The sequence below is a fragment of the Magallana gigas genome, chromosome 5 (genome assembly GCF_963853765.1).
Source record: "Magallana gigas chromosome 5, xbMagGiga1.1, whole genome shotgun sequence".
Lineage (NCBI taxonomy): Eukaryota > Metazoa > Mollusca > Bivalvia > Ostreida > Ostreidae > Magallana > Magallana gigas.
The window spans coordinates 695,541-712,038 of NC_088857.1; the positions used below are offsets into that span (position 1 = coordinate 695,541).

Sequence of the window (16,498 nt, forward strand, 5' to 3'; positions counted from 1 at the left end):
TTTCTGCGTTACTTCATAAAAAAGTGCCAAACGATTAAGTTTGCAATTTTTTATTGTTGATCTTGACCTTTGACCTTTATGCCATTTTGATCTCACAAGGTAGACTATCTAATACCAAGCGGTCCGATGTATCTATGATTATTGATTCAAAAGTTATTTGTGTTTTTTATTGAATGTTCGAAACTTTCAGGGACAATAACTGCTAGAAAGGGACTTTGGACCCTGTCGGTATGAATAGATTAAAGAAGCGTCTAAGTTTACCGAATAGATTAGTAAAAGTTTCAAGTCTCTATCTCTAACGGTTAATGAGGAGTAGCGATAACAAGCAATTTTACAATAGGGGCAATAACTCTATAATTGTTACATGGTAAGGGTCAAAGGGTTATGTTTTGAAATGTCTTAAGATGTCTTACTACATCCATGAAAAAGTTTTTTTCTACCATCAATGTAATGATTATATGTAAGAACAATAACTCTGTATGTAATGTATCTTTGGATTATTGCCCTTGATTAAAAGAGTCTGAAATGCATAGTGTGTTCCATGTGATGGGTCATTGACAATCGATATTAATCTATAGTAATCCAGTGCTTAAGGATACTACATTGGCGACGAGGATGGTGAATGGACTCTATGATTTAGAATGGCGCAGTTAATTACGACTGATTTAGGGGGAATTCCTACATTTGATTGTGATGGAGAACCGACTACGGTAGGGGTCAGATGGCAAAAATGGCACAGAGCTTTTGAGTTATTTGTTGTCGGTAAAGGGATAGAAAATGCGGCACAGAAGAGAGCATTATTATTGCATTACGGAGGTATGAAGATGCAAGATATATATTTCACATTTCCCGCGGCTCGCGAACCTGATGGAGATGAGACGGTGTACGACATAGCTATGGAACAACTTGACAACTACTTCCGGCCTAGAGTAAACACACCATTCGAAAGGCATGGATTTCGTTTGATGACACAAGAACCGACAGAGAGTGTGGATCAGTTTGTGACTCGATTGAAACAGAAAGCGCAACATTGTAATTTTGACAATGCAGACGAACATATTAGGGATCAAGTCATCGAAAAATGCAAATCATCTCACTTACGTAGGAAATTACTGGAAAGAGGGGGTGATTTGACACTCGAGCAAACGTTAACTACAGCAAGGGCTTTTGAACAAAGTCAACAACAAGCTACCGGAATTGAAGGAGGAAGGAATTCAGAAGCTTTTGTGAATAAAGTAAGTGTACGAAAACACAAACCGAACTCAAGTATAACTTGTTATAGGTGTGGTCAAAGAGGACACATTAAGTCAGATCCAGCATGTCCAGCCATCGGTCAAAAATGTCTTAAATGCAACAAGCCCGATCACTTTGCTAAGTGCTGTAAATCGTTCACACCAAAGACTCACAATTATAGTCACAAATATTCCGGACGCAGCAAACCGAAGCCACGAGTTAGACTGGTGGACACAACAGATCAGGAGGATTCTGATGAAGCTTATGCATTTACATTGTCTATGGATAACCCACAAGAAACACTTGAAACACTTACAGTCAATGGACCGTATCACCCAACCGTTACCACAAATATTGGTGGAGTAGAAGATATTGTGATGATTGTCGACTCTGGTGCTAGTTGTAACGTACTGGATCACTCCTTATGGGAGGAGTTAAAGAAGAAAAGAGTAAGATGTACGTCACAGCGATCTAGTAAAAAACTTTATCCGTATGGAAGTTCAAAACCACTGGACACCCTAGGAAGCTTTATGGCAGACATTTCAGTGGGAAATTCTTCAGTGAAAGCAGAGTTCATTGTGATTCAAGGTAAAGGACAGGCCCTGTTAGGACATAAAACAGCAACAGAGCTCGGAATTCTGAAGGTGGCACATGCAAATTTCCTGTCAGAAGCCAGTATATTTACCAAATATGAAAAGTACTTTAATGGTGTGGGAAAGTTAAAGAACTTTAAGTTGATGTTACATATAGATGAGAATGTTACCCCTGTAGCACAGCAAGTCAGGAGGATTCCGTTCGCTATGAGGGAGAAGGTTGAGGCAAAACTCAAGGAGTTACAGGACATGGATATCATTGAGCCAGTTGAGGGACCATCATTAGGGTCAGCCCTATTGTTGTCACACCGAGGCAGTCTGGAGATATTCGTCTGTGCGTGGACATGAGGCAAGCTAATGAGGCCATTATTAGAGAGAGACATCCAATACCTACCATTGATGAGATCCTGCATGAGCTAAATGGGAGTTGTATTTTCAGCAAGTTAGACCTTAAGTGGGGTTTTCATCAATTGGAGCTAGCTGATGAATCTCGTGACATTACCACTTTTGTTACTCATATTGGACTGTTTCGCTACAAGAGACTTAGTTTTGGTGTCACGTCTGCACCTGAGATTTATCAGCACACCATTCAGCAGGCACTTCATGGATGTGATGGAGTGAGAAATATGTCGGACGACATTATTGTACATGCCAAAACAATGGAAGAGCACGACCGCAGATTGCTAGCTGTGATTGAGAAATTAGGCAGCAAGGGATTAACATTTAATAAGGAAAAATGTCAACTTCGTCTCCGAAAACTAGAGTTCATGGGACACGTCTTATCAGACAAAGGAATCGACCCGACCCGAGAGAAGGTGAAAGCTATAGTAGAAGCTAGACCACCAACAAACGCATCAGAAGTCAGAAGTTTCCTGGGATTGGTTACATAATGTGGAAAGTTCATTCCAAACCTAGCATCACTGTCAGAACCGTTGAGACTTTTGACGAGGAAAAACCAACCATTTACTTGGGGTCCTGAACAAGACAAAGCATTCCGAAAGCTGAAGACAAGTTTATCGAAAGCTGAGACTTTAGGATATTTTGATCCAAAAGCGAGAACTCAAGTGATAGCGGATGCCAGTCCTGTGGGACTTGGTGCAGTGTTAGTACAGATACAACAGGGAGAGCCCTGTATTATTTGCTTTGCAAGCAAAAGTTTTACAGATGTTGAAAGAAGATACTCGCAGACCGAGAAAGAAGCCCTAGCACTGGTGTGGGCGTGTGAACGCTTTTACATGTATTTGTATGGCATCGAGTTTGATTTGCTGACAGATCATAAGCCTTTACAGTTCATTTACAGCAAGAAATCAAACCCGTGTGCACGCATTCAGCGATGGGTATTGAGACTCCAACCCTTTCAGTTCACAGTAAAGTATATTCCCGGACACAAAAATGTTGCTGATGTACTTTCTCGACTGTGTATATATAAATCTGATACACCCTCACCAAGTGAAATATCAGAGGATTTTGTGAGATTCGTGGCTCTGCAAGCCGTACCAAGAACCTTGACGATTCAGGAGGTGGAGAAAGAGTCCGCTGGAGATCTTGAGTTACACCGAGTGAAGGAAGCCTTACTAACTGGAAATTGGACAGATTGTGAGGAAAGCTACGTATCCGTTAAAACTGAACTGTGCAGCATAGGAAAGGTGATCCTCAGAGGTACACGTATTGTGATTCCAACCAGTTTGAGGGAGAGAGTTTTAAGCGCTGCTCATGAGGGACACCAAGGAATCACTAAAACCAAACAACGACTGAGAGAGAAAGTATGGTGGCCAAAGATTGACAGTGATGCTGAACGTGTTTGCAAGAAATGTTACGCATGTCAAGTAGTAGGAGGTCCATCGTCACCTGAGCTGTTACGCCGTAAAGTGCTTCCAGATTATCCATGGCAAGCTACAGCAATTGATCTAATGGGACCGTTTCCAACAGGAGAATCAGTATTGGTGTATGTGGACTATTACAGCCGTTTCTTTGAAACTTTTATTTTGAAGAACACAGGATCAACCAAGATCATTGAATGTTTGGAGGAGATTTTTGCACGATATGGTATTCCTGACACCTTGAGGAGTGACAATGGAGCCCAATTTCGTTCAGCAGAATTTGAAAAGTTTTTAGAGGAATACGGCATCAACCATGAAACATCCACACCTTATTGGCCACAAGCTAATGGAGAAGTCGAGCGACAGAACAAGACCTTACTCAAGGCTATCAGGACAGCTCATGTTGAGGGAAAGGATTGGAGAAAGGAGTTACCAAAATTTCTATCAGCTTATAGAAACACACCACATACAGTAACTGGAGTTGCACCAAACAAACTCATTTTCCGATATCCAGTGAAGACCAAGATTCCCAGTTTTTCAGAGAGAGATGAGGGAGATATCCGAGTTAAAGACTGGATAAAAAAGAAGAAAGAGAAAGAATATGCAGACAAGAGTAGAAATGCAAAATACAGCCAAGTACAAGTTGGAGACCAAGTGTTGGTTCAGCAGCCAAAAGAAAACAAACTTTCACCTGCCTTTGAGACAAAACCATACGAGGTCGTTGGACGTACAGGAAATGAAGTTTTGCTGAAGGCACCACATGGAGGTACATATCGCAGGAACGTAAAGCAAGTGAAAAATCTGGAGATTGACGGTAGCGTTCCACTTGATGATGCAGACGATGTGACTGACCTAGATCTTCCACAAAGTAAACTACCAGATGATGGGGACGACCTGAAGATCACTGACATGGACGATGACCAGAAGATTGAGACAAAGACTTTGTTTTGACATAAAGTGAAAATTTTATGGACTGTTAAAAAAATTTTGACGCAACTCATTTCAGTGAATTTTATCTTGATTTTGGACTTTAAAGTTAAAACTCATTTCAGTTTAAATTTCAAATAAATTTGAATTATGTTTAAATTTAAGAAAAGGAGGAATGTAATGATTATATGTAAGAACAATAACTCTGTATGTAATGTATCTTTGGATTATTGCCCTTGATTAAAAGAGTCTGAAATGCATAGTGTGTTCCATGTGATGGGTCATTGACAATCGATATTAATCTATAGTAATCCAGTGCTTAAGGATACTACAATCCTAAACAAAAGAGATACAAAAATTCATTAATTAAGAGATTTCCAAGTGACCTTGACCTTTGACCTTTATATCATTTTGTTCGGCCAAGGTAGACGTTTCCATCCCAAGTGGTCCGAAGTCTCTATGATAAGTAATACAAAAGTTGAAAGTGATTTTATAGAAATGTAAATACTTTCAGGGGCAATAAATACTAGAAGGGGGGCTCAGATCCTTTCGGTATGAATAGACTGAAGAACCCTCTAAGTGTACTAAAGACATTGGTAAAAGTTCCGAGTTTCTATCTCTTATGGTTTCAGAGGGGTAGCGATAACAAGCTTTTCGTACAAAAGGGGCAATAACTCTGTAACTATTTAAAAGAAGGAGCCAAGGGTATATATTTTAAAATGTCTTAAGATAACCTATTACAGTACAGGCAACGCGGATCCCGTGTTTCCCGCGCCCCGTCACGGTATAAACACATCGAGGTGATCGGCCAGGTGAGACAGGTATACCGCGTTCCCATCACGGTAAACTCATCATCTACCTGTCCCCGCCACGGTAAAATTATCGATGGAAAAGTATCGTATACAAGCGGGAGTTATCTCCCCGAATGACAAATAAACTGCATGTTTCTTTATATTTAATGACGATATTTAACCAGATTTTGACAGAGATTATAATCGAAATACTTGGAGTCTTTTTTACAATTGTTTTTTTTTTTATTTAATAGCCATTTAATAAATTATAAAAGTATTTAATTTAATACTTGTGCAGGAATTGCAAATAAAATATTTTCGAATCCATTATCATATTTTAAAAAGGTCGTTAAATTAAAAATTATCATGAAATGAAAATATATATTTGTACGCAGGGCGGTTGTGTTTTCTTAACAATTAATTGGTCCGCCTACATTTGTATTGTTTGTTGTTGAAGTCCATGCGTGTCAACTAATGATGAGCAAGTGATTAAAAATTAGGGCTTCCTATAAAATTACCAACACGGTAATTTTAGCACGCTCCGTTCATTTCTTACAAGGTCTTCTACGTGTAAAGAACATTTTTTGTGAATTCACGTTTTAGTGATTTTGTGTTGTGTTACTTTAAGTATGGCTCGTCGTTTGTCATTGCACGAGGATTCCCACTTTATAGTGCGTTACGTTTGCGACGACAATCTTCAAGTGCAAAGCCGTGTGTTCTTCAAGACTCAGTTTGACTTGAATATTCAGTGTGGAAATGAGTATGATGTTCAGTGGGGCCGGCCTGAGGAAGTCGATCGAGCTGTGGTCTTTCATGCTGGATGTGAGCAGGACATGAGGGCCAAGCTGCGAGAGATGGAAGATACCGAGTGTCTACCAGCCTGTCCTTTCTTATCAACTTCTTTGCCACCTTCGAATACGCCCCATTGTAATGCGAAAAATCAAATTAACGTGTATCTCTCTGAACTGAATTATAACAAATAGAGAGTAAGGAGCCTTAGAGATACCAAGAGTTGCATAAAATTACGTAATCTTAAAAGATATTGTGGGTATCCCATGTCATGGTGTCGTGGTGGTGTACCAGCTACCCGCCGTGACGGAGGTTACCGTTCGCTCGCGACCGAGCCCCCCCTCTCTCTCTCTCAACAGAATAACTAGATTTTTTTTTGAGAAGGAAATGTTGTTAAACGTTCTTACACATTTCAAAGAAATTAAGAACATGTTTTGAAAGTTTTGCTGTTGATATTTCATGCCGATAAAAACATTTAAATTAAACATTTCAGAAAATGTATTGATATCATTTTATGTGTGCATGTGCAAGTAATCTTATTGAAAGCTACTACAAATATGCATGTAAACCCGTTTCCTGTTATCGTAACCTTAAACCCCCCCCCCCCCCCCCTCACCGCTTTATGACTCTCGAAGTTAACTTTATTTGACTTTAGTCCCAATTGTTTTACACAAAGGTGTGAAACCGTCGCACTGACAGGAAATCACTCTATGCTTGAACGCACAGAATACACAGGAATGAGGCAGGTAGATAATCTGTGTAACGATTGCATGGACAAAGAAGAATTCTACATGCATATCAAACAATTTTACTAATAGTTATATCAAATAATTGATTCATTTTACTTCGTTCTTTAACCGCTTAACGTGTTGAAGATGTTCCTTCCCGCAAAAAACCTCCAGTATAAACTAATAAAACGAGAGATAGAGAAAAAACACAACGATTTAAACTTTCCAAACACAATATATCATGCATCACGAAAATTGTAAAAAAAACTTAACTGTTAAACATACTTCTTATTTTCTTTATTAAAAATAGAACTAATAGAACGAAACTTTATCATTGAGGAAACACGTGGTAGAGCTAGCGGGCTGATTTGATTGACAGGTGCAGCACATGGACTCAAATCTGAAATTGCATGATGGATTCAATCACAGTGTACCAGATTCCTTTATGAATACTAATTTTATGAATATTTAGTATTGGATATTAGTATATTTCACATAAGTGTACGTTAAATTACGCCTAAACGCCTCTCTCTCTCTCTCTCTCTCTCTCTCTCTCTCTCTCTCTCTCTCCTGTAAGGTGTTTTGCGATAAGACGAAGTCATACGCGATATAGACTTTTTCTTTTGTCGTGAATAGGTGTGAAAACCCCCAAGGGCATGTCGTTTTCTACCATGAGTTTGTTAATCACTACATGTATACACAGAAAATGATCGTGACTTAAACTTTATATGTCTACACAGGAAACGCATACTGAAAACACGTTATGATCCATGTGCTTTAACGCAGCACCAACTTTATATATGAATGATAATTTTTTATTGAATGGAAAAAAAAAAAGATTTGTTAGTCGATTCCCGGCATTTGTTCATTTCTCAATTTAAAACATACAAATGTATTGACAGTTTACGGCGCTATGCGTGTCAACTTATAAAATGAGAAGATGAAATTGCTCTGCAGTGATACGAGTTCATCTAATGAAAATATTTAATTTTAAGATTGTTATAAAAACAGGATTATCAACTTATAGAAATAATAACTGAAATAAGCACGTCAAATACAAAGATATGTGTTCTTATTTACACATCACAAAATTTAACAGCGTAATAATCATGTTATGTTGTAATTCGAATATAGTTTCCGATTTCATGAAATTCTATTTCATATATATAATTTATTAATTTTATAATAATATGGACCACAATTTATTTACAATGTTATGCTTACATCTGAAGTCGCATATTTTACGTGGATTTACGCGACCCGCATTGTACAGTACAGGTAAAGTAACAACAACAAGCAGCAGCAGGAATAACGGTAAATCACACCGTCGCGGTGTTATCACGGTCGCAATCCATACCGCGATCAAAAACCGCGATGGTGTATCGCGGGACCGATAAAAATACCGTGACGGTAACGCGGGCCAATACGGGATCCGCGTTGCCTGTACTGTACATCCATGAAAAAGTTTTTCTTTACTACACTAAACAAAAGAGATCTAAAAACTCATTAATTAACAGATTTTCAGATGACCTTGACCTTTGACCTTTATGTCATTTTGTTTGGCCAAGATGCACGCTTCTATCCCAAGTGGTCCGAAGTCTCTATGACAAATAATAAAAAAGTTGGAAGTGATTTTATAGAAATATAAATACTTTCAGGGGCAATAACTACTAGAATGGGGCCTCAGATCCTTTCGAAATGCATAGACTGAAGAACCCTCTAAGTGTACTGAAGACATTGGTAAAAGTTCCAAGTCTCTATCTCTTATGGTTTCAGAGGAGTAGCGATAACAAGCTTTTCGTAAACAAGGGCAATAACTTTGTAAGCTCTGGGAGTTTTCAAGCAAAGGGTCATTTGGTACCATAACTTTTCATGACCAATAACATTAAGAATAAATTGTTTCAATATTTCTTGAAATAAAAAAGCTGTCCCAAGGAAAATAGAAAAGAAAAATTATAAGAATAATAAAAAACATAAAGAAAACTAGTATACTAATTGTTCTCGAACAATTAGAGGTCTTTCCACCTCATTGTTTTTTATGTTTGAAATAAGATTGCTTCAATAGAATAAAGTATTTTTTCTGCGTTACTTCATAAAAAAAAGTGTCAAACGATTATGTTTGCAATTTATTACTGCTTGACCTTGACCTTTGACCTTTATGTCATTTTGATCTGACAAGGTAGACGCTTCAATACCAAATGGTCCGATGGATTCAAAAGTTATTTGTGTTTTTATTGAATGTTCGAAACTTTCAGGGGCAATAACTGCTAGAAAGGGACTTTGGACCCTGTCGGTATGAGTAGACTGAAGAAGCGTCTCAATATACTGAATACATTAGTAAAAGTTTCAAGTCTCTATCTCTAACGGTTAATGAGGGGTAGCGATAACAAGCATTTTGTACAATAGGGGCAATAACTCTATAATTGTTACATGGTAAGGGTCAAAGGGTGATATTTTGAAATGTCTTAAGATGTCCTACTAAATCCATGAAAAAGTTTTTCTCTACCATCCTAAACAAAAGAGATACTAAAACTCATTAATTAAGAGATTTCCAAATGACCTTGACCTTTGACATTCATGTCATTTTGTTCGGCCAAGGTAGACGCTTCCATCCCAAGTGGTCCGAAGTCTCTATGATAAGTAATAAAAAAGTTAAAAGTGATTTTATAGAAATGTAAATACTTTCAGGGGCAATAAATACTAAAAGGGGGGCTCAGATCCTTTCGGTATAAATAGATTGAAGAACCCTCTAATTGTACTGAAGACATTGGTAAAAGTTCCAAGTTTCTATCTCTTATGGTTTCAGAGGAGTAGCGATAACAAGCTTTTCGTAAACAAGGGCTATAACTTTGTAAGTTCTAGGGGTTATCAGGATCAGGGTCATTTGGTATTATAACTTTAAATGGTCAATTACATGAAGAAAAAATTGTTTCAATATGTCTTATAATAAAAAAGGTGTCCCTTGGAAAATAGAAAAGAAAAATAATAAGAACTAGTAGACTAATTGTTCTCGAACAATTAGAGGTCTTTCCACCTCATTGTTTTTTATGTTTGAAATAAGATTGCTTTAATAGAATAAAGTATTTTTTCTGCGTTACTTCATAAGAAAGTGTCAAACGATTAAGTTTGCAATTTTTTATTGCTTGACCTTTCACTTTTATGTCATTTTGATCTCACAAGGTAGACGCTTCAATACCAAGTGGTCCAATGTATCTATGATTATTGATTCAAAATTTTTTTTGTGTTTTTATCAAATGTTCAAAACTTTGAGGGGCAATAACTGCTAGAAATGGACTTTGGACCCTTTCGGTATGAATGAATTGAAGGAGTGTCTAAGTGAACTGAATACATTAGTAAACGTTTCAAGTCTCTATCTCTAACGGTTAATGAGGAGTAGTGATAACAAGCATTTTGTACAATAGGGGCAATAACTCTATAATTGTTACATGGTAAGGGTCAATGGGTTATATTTAGATGTGTCTTATGATGTCCTACTACATCCATGAAAAAGTTTTTCTCTACCACCCTAAACAAAAGAGATCTAAAAACTCATTCATTTTGAGATTTCCAAATGACCTTGACCTTTATGTCATTTTGTTCGGCCAAGGTAAACGCTTCCATCCCAAGTGGTCCGAAGTCTCTATGATAAGTAATAAAAAAGTTAGATGTGATTTAATAGAAATGTAAATACTTTCAGGGGCAATAACTACTAAAAGGGGGCCTCAGATCCTTTCGGTATGAATAGATTGAAGAACCCTCTAAGTGTACTAAAGACATTGGTAAAAGTTTCAAGCCTCTATCTCTTACGATTAATGAGGAGTAGCGATAACAAACATTTTGTACAATAGGGGCAATAACTCTGTTATTATTTAAAAGAAAAAGCCAAGGGGCTATATTCTAAAATGTCTTAAGATGTCCTATTTCATCCATGAAAAAAGTTTTTCTCTACCACACTAGACAAAAGAGATCTAAAAACTCACTAATCAACGGATTTCCAAATGACCTTGACCTTTGACCTTAATGTCATTTTGATCGGCCAAGGTAGACGCTTCCATCCCAAGTGGTCCGAAGTCTCTGTGACAAATAATAAAAAAGTTGGAAGTGATTTTATAGAAATGTAAATACTTTCAGGGGCAATAACTACTAGAAGGGGGCCTCATATCCTTTCGGTATGATAGATTGAAGAACCCTCTAAGTGTACTGAAGACATTGGTAAAAGTTCCAAGTTTCTATCTCTATTGGTTTCAGAGGAGTAGCGATAACAAGCTTTTCGTAAACAAGGGCAATAACTTTGTAAGTTCTGGGGGTTTTCAGGGACAGGGTCATTTGGTATCATAACTTTAAATGATCAATTACATGAAGGAAAAATTGTTTCAATATGTCTTATAATGAAAAAGCTGTCCCTTGGAAAATAGAAAAAAAAAATAAGAATAAAAAACATAAAGAAAACAAAAGGTCTTTCACCTGAAAGGTGGAAAGACCTAATAAAAAACATAAAGAAAACAAAAGGTCTTTCACCTGAAAGGTAGAAAGACCTAACAAAAGGTCTTTCACCTGAAAGGTGGAAAGACCTAAAACATAAAGAAATCAAGAGGTCTTTCACCTGAAAGGTGGAAAGACCTAAATATTAGAATACTTGCATTGTTTTATAACAATCTTATTATTATACAGGACGTGTAACAAATATTTTGATATTCTATTTTTAATCACGGGAAAAGTAATCCCGGTACCTATATTCTATTTGATATAAATTTAAAGAGGAGATCAAGAGCTTGTAAAATGCCGTTTTTGGAGAGACTGTAGGCATTCTAGATACAGTAAAACTCGTTTATTTCGAACACAGATATAACGAATTCTCGGATATAGCGAAGTTTTTTTGAGTCCCTGGTAAAATTTTCAACAAATCTTTGCAAAATTTTACGGTTATAACGAATTCGGATACAACGAATTTACGGATGTAGCGAACTAATTTTGAGTCCCGCAGAAGTGAATTACATGTGTATAATGAAATTTAACACTTCTATAGCGGATTATGTTACGTTACAGTTTAAAAATGTTTGCACTACCATTTAACTATTTAGTTTGAAGTATACTAGAGATACGGATATAACGAATTACGGATATATCGAAGTAAACCCAACGGTCCCTATGACTTCGCTATAACCGAGTTTTACTGTATATTTCATTAGTCAAAAATGGACAAAACTCTGATATTTGTTACCTCAATCCTTCATATTTCATTGAAAATGATTGTTTAAGACATGATTTTTCATTGTGTTTACCAAAAAATCAAGCCCCGGTACACCCTATGAAACAATGATATTGGTATGAAGCATCATTAAAAGAATTTATATCTTGAATTTCAAAAACCAGTAAGCACCTTTCATTTACTATGATCTTGACCTTAACACGTTTTTGACATAGTTTATACGAATACATTTTCAATTAGATGACTCGACATGATTTCCAGTCCTGAAATTTTTTTAACAATTGAAAAGTACCTAAATTACTGCAAGACGCCGTGCCCAACTTGTACTGTGTAAGTCAAACTGGAACCAAACTTGCGGATAGAGTGCGCATCCACAAACACCAGATTAAAGACCCATTGAAAATATAAATATACATCAAGTTACTATATTTGAAAAGTATTTATTGACGAAACTTCATTCAGGTATTCAGGGATAGATCATAATTACTTTTCTTTCACAATTCTAAAGATAAATGTATGCTATATAAAAATTGGTGAAATCTTTTGTCGTATTTTTATAGATCAAATGTTTTTCATACATAATATTTATCAAACAGAGTCAACCATTTAACCTACATCATTACGATTATTTCAATAAAATAGATTAACAACACCGTATTGGCAGTCCCTGTCATAGCTTTATTTTAATCTATCAGTACATCATAAACTATTCAATTGTATGCAAAAAATTGCAAATATAGCAATAGAGTAAGTTAAATGATCCACATCGACTTTTGGGTAGACATGATGTTAGATCTTCAATAAACCAAACAATCAATCAATCAAGATGAATCAATGAATGAAATCAATCAATCAGTAATTCAAACAATATTTCAATGAATCAATCAATATGCAAATCAATAAAGTATAATCAATGTTTTGCTTTAGTGAATGTCTCAATGTGACAATCAATTATCAATTTAATTGATTACTCAATGTATTCAATTATGACAATCAACCGACTGCAATGTATCAATAGAATTATTCAATTACTCAGTGTATTCAATGACTCACTGTCAATCAATGTCTGAATCAAACAAAGTGTTAATTAAAGTAAGCCCGATTATTGGCCACGGACCTGGAAGTAAACAGAATCCGGGGCAGGCTTAAGCAAAATTCGTTAGACTTATGACAGCTGCACGCTACACGTGTCGTTGTAAAGTCATGACTCTTATCTTTGGATGTAAACGTGTACTCGTTAATTATCTTAATGAAATGATATGTCACAGAGGAAAACATAGATCAGAAACGTACATTTTTTAATACTTCTATGGAATTAGCAAATAAGATCAGTATTATACACCGATTCATATTTATTAAGATAGCCGTCTGCTGAAATTGAAAAGCCTATTCAGCTAATTTTGAATCGTGGCATATTCATTTTCCTTTGTATCGTTGTTCCTTTTAACTTCTTCATAGCTTGGTACTTTGTCATCTGACTTCGTTTTCTGATTTCTGATTCTGCATACAGTGTAGATGATACATGCAGAGATCAGAAGACCAACAACCACGGCCAGTACAATGATTACGATGTCTTTCGTTGAGTCTGACATAGCATGGGAAGATTGAGGCTGTTTAATGGCTCTATCTGATGACGAAACAAATGTTAATACAATGTAAGTCTGCAACAAACATGGATAGTACTCTCACGAACAATGTGAATAAAAAAGTTTATACATTACCCGATGTCGTATTAGATGGTGTATATCTGCTTCCCGTTGGCAATGACGTCATTTCCTGTAATTTGGTGAACAAAGTGTTTGACGTCGTTGTTGGTGTTGTCTCAAACTTCTTTGTTATCGTCGTTTGTTTGAATGCTGTACCCGGAGTATCTACTACGCGTATTAGTAATGTACAATTTCCTGTCTGACCATTACTCTCTGTTGCCTAGATGGGCAAACTTTATAATTTGACTAAAAACAGACTATGAAATTTACAATATGAAACTCAAAATCTTATTGATGATTTGAAACTGATCGTAATCTAATAGAAATACATAAAATGCTTCATGAAATTGTACGATACCTGCAAAACCACGGTTATTTTAAATTCCGCAAGCTCCCGAAAGTCGGTGAAATTTGCCAACGGTTGCAGAAGGTGAAAACTCCCATTCACAAACCGGATATTGTCCTTGTACTTTTTTGGATAGACTGAAATAAATTGTGTACGAATAATCATTATATAACATTAAATACAAACGATATAAGATATCTATTCTTTTATAATGATTGAAAGTGTGTTGTAAGTTAAGATCAGTTAAAAGATTAAAACATAATGTATTTAGTACTAGAAACATATTTATGAATGTACAATATAGAAAAAAATGCAATATTGGATCCTTAAATAAGAAAACTTAAATATGAATTAAGAGACACAATTGATTTATTTTTCCTTCACTCCTATAAAATGACAATAGCTAAAGAATCTGGTATAATTTACAATTAATGTTGGAATAAAATGTAAATAACACGAAGATATTAATATATATGGATAAATCATGATACTGTTCATTTTACAAAGTGTGATCCGATTTTCAGGATCACCACACTGTGATTTTCAGATTCCAAATCACCCTTCTTTGAAACTGATAACGTAATGCACATTAGTTAACGTCAGTAAAGTAGAACGATGTTAAGGGAAGTTCAATCAACATCCGTAAACCGTGCACTGTACAGTACCGATCAGACCCCACCTAATACCAGAGTATACCCTAACTAAACCCCGGATTTACTTTGTGTTTACTCCGGGTTTACTTTGTGTTTACTCCGGGTTTACTTTTTGAAAATTTGGGTCCACTCGGGATTTACTTTGGGTTTAATTTGGATTTGGATTTACTCTAGAATGGCTTTTAGGGTCAAATAATTTAATTCTGGTTGTAACGCGCTTTCTCATTGGCTAAAAAATTATTTTTTATCGTATAAAGAATGTTGCCTACGCAATAGTAAGACTAACGTCAAAAACATATCAATACGCCTGACGTTACGTTTGAATTTTGTACAATTTACCGTCATTTTAAAGGTCAAATGACCGTTTCTATCTACCATGAAGAGTAAAAAAATTAAATTATAAGCAATGAATTCAATATTTATTTGTTTTATACGATATAAAATGGTTTGAAACAGTTTACGCTTTTTTTATAAAGCGTAAACTGCCCCAAACCATTTTACATCTTATAAAACAAATAAATATTGAATTCATTCCTTAAATGTATGCACTGAAGTGTGATGCAGACCTGTATTCTATCTTACAATCTTACTGCCAGTAATTCCTGCCCCTTGTATATTCCAAATACACATGTAGGGTCTGCTTTCATACTTATGATCGGGTTTACTCTTTGTGTCCACTCTGGGTCTACTTTGAATTTACTCTGGGTCCACTCTAGTAAACCCGGACTTAACCCAGAGTAAACCCAGAAAGTCAACCCAGGGTTTAGTTGGGGTTTACTTTCTGTTAGGTTGTGTCTGACCTTTACTGTAGGTAGAGCTTGGTCATTGCTTACGCAATGAGCCCAGCTAAAAACCATTACCTTCCATATCGTATGTGAAATTTGTGGTACTTGTGTCAGGATCTAAGACCTTGATGTAGGGTGGGTAGGTGTTGATACTATCCTGTAACATTGTTGATGAAAAATAAATGTTACAAAATATTGTAGACTGTGCATGTGAATGCTATCTCAAGTTTATACCGAACTTTAGAATGAAAAATTTATAAATATTTTTCTGAGGAGATTAATAGTCAGAACAAGACACTTCCAAACTAGAAATAATAAAATACTTACAACATTATTTATAGTAACCAAATTAAAATGTTTGCTGTAACTTGTTTGTGGTGCAATTTCGATGATTTCAAATTAGCTTCTTATTTACATACACTTTCTTCATTTTTATTCGGTTTAATCTTATTTAAAGTTCAAATGGTGAATATTTCTCAATAAAAAGGTACTTTGCATAAGATATGTAAACATAAATTTAATTACGACTCAGGTGTTGGTTTATTACGTAAGATGAATTACGATACGGTACTCATTTTTTTAAACGCAAAAAGATGTGAAGATGTGATGAAATGCTAGTTTACTTTTACCTAAGCACTCAGGAGATATTTAAAAGAGAGAAGGTTTGAACCAAATAATGGTGTATGTATTTTGTTTTTCAAATAAAATGTTTTGCGCCAAACTACTATTTTACATTCATATAATAATTTCAATAAAATTTTATTCTTGAATTACCTGACCATAATAGTTAACGGTAGCGTCCAGATACGTCCTCGGACAAACATAGCATATTGTAGTACATCCGCCCATTACAAAAACAGGAGGATGGTCATCTATGTCGACAAACGTCACCCTCACGGACTTAGATGTTTTGTGAAT

The 16,498-nt window shown here is 35.8% G+C and overlaps 2 protein-coding genes across 2 annotated transcripts; one reads left to right on the forward strand and one right to left on the reverse strand.

Moving 5' to 3' along the window:
* Window positions 1-641: 641 nt before the first annotated feature.
* Window positions 642-2,174, forward strand: LOC136275339 (uncharacterized). The gene has a single exon (XM_066084173.1). The coding sequence runs from the start codon at window positions 642-644 to the stop codon at window positions 2,172-2,174; it is 1,533 nt and encodes a 510-aa protein (XP_065940245.1).
* Window positions 2,175-13,435: 11,261 nt separating this feature from the next.
* Window positions 13,436-16,498, reverse strand: LOC136275570 (uncharacterized). The gene is made up of 5 exons (XM_066085142.1): window positions 16,355-16,498; window positions 15,656-15,737; window positions 14,155-14,279; window positions 13,812-14,016; window positions 13,436-13,717 (listed from the first exon to the last, which is right to left on the reverse strand). The coding sequence occupies exons 1-5, from the start codon at window positions 16,427-16,429 to the stop codon at window positions 13,485-13,487; spliced, it is 720 nt and encodes a 239-aa protein (XP_065941214.1). The 5' UTR covers window positions 16,430-16,498; the 3' UTR covers window positions 13,436-13,484.

What these genes read in the sequence shown, in the direction of transcription:
- LOC136275339 (XM_066084173.1), top strand. Translation starts at nt 642, where the DNA reads ATGGCGCAGTTAATTACGACTGATTTAGGGGGAATTCCTACATTTGAT.
- LOC136275570 (XM_066085142.1), bottom strand. Translation starts at nt 16,429, where the DNA reads ATGGGCGGATGTACTACAATATGCTATGTTTGTCCGAGGACGTATCTG. An exon ending in CCGTTAACTATTATGGTCAG is followed by an intron (nt 15,738 to 16,354) that starts GTAATTCAAGAA and finishes ACAATGTTACAG; the next exon opens with GATAGTATCAACACCTACCC. An exon ending in AAATAACCGTGGTTTTGCAG is followed by an intron (nt 14,017 to 14,154) that starts GTATCGTACAAT and finishes TTGCCCATCTAG; the next exon opens with GCAACAGAGAGTAATGGTCA.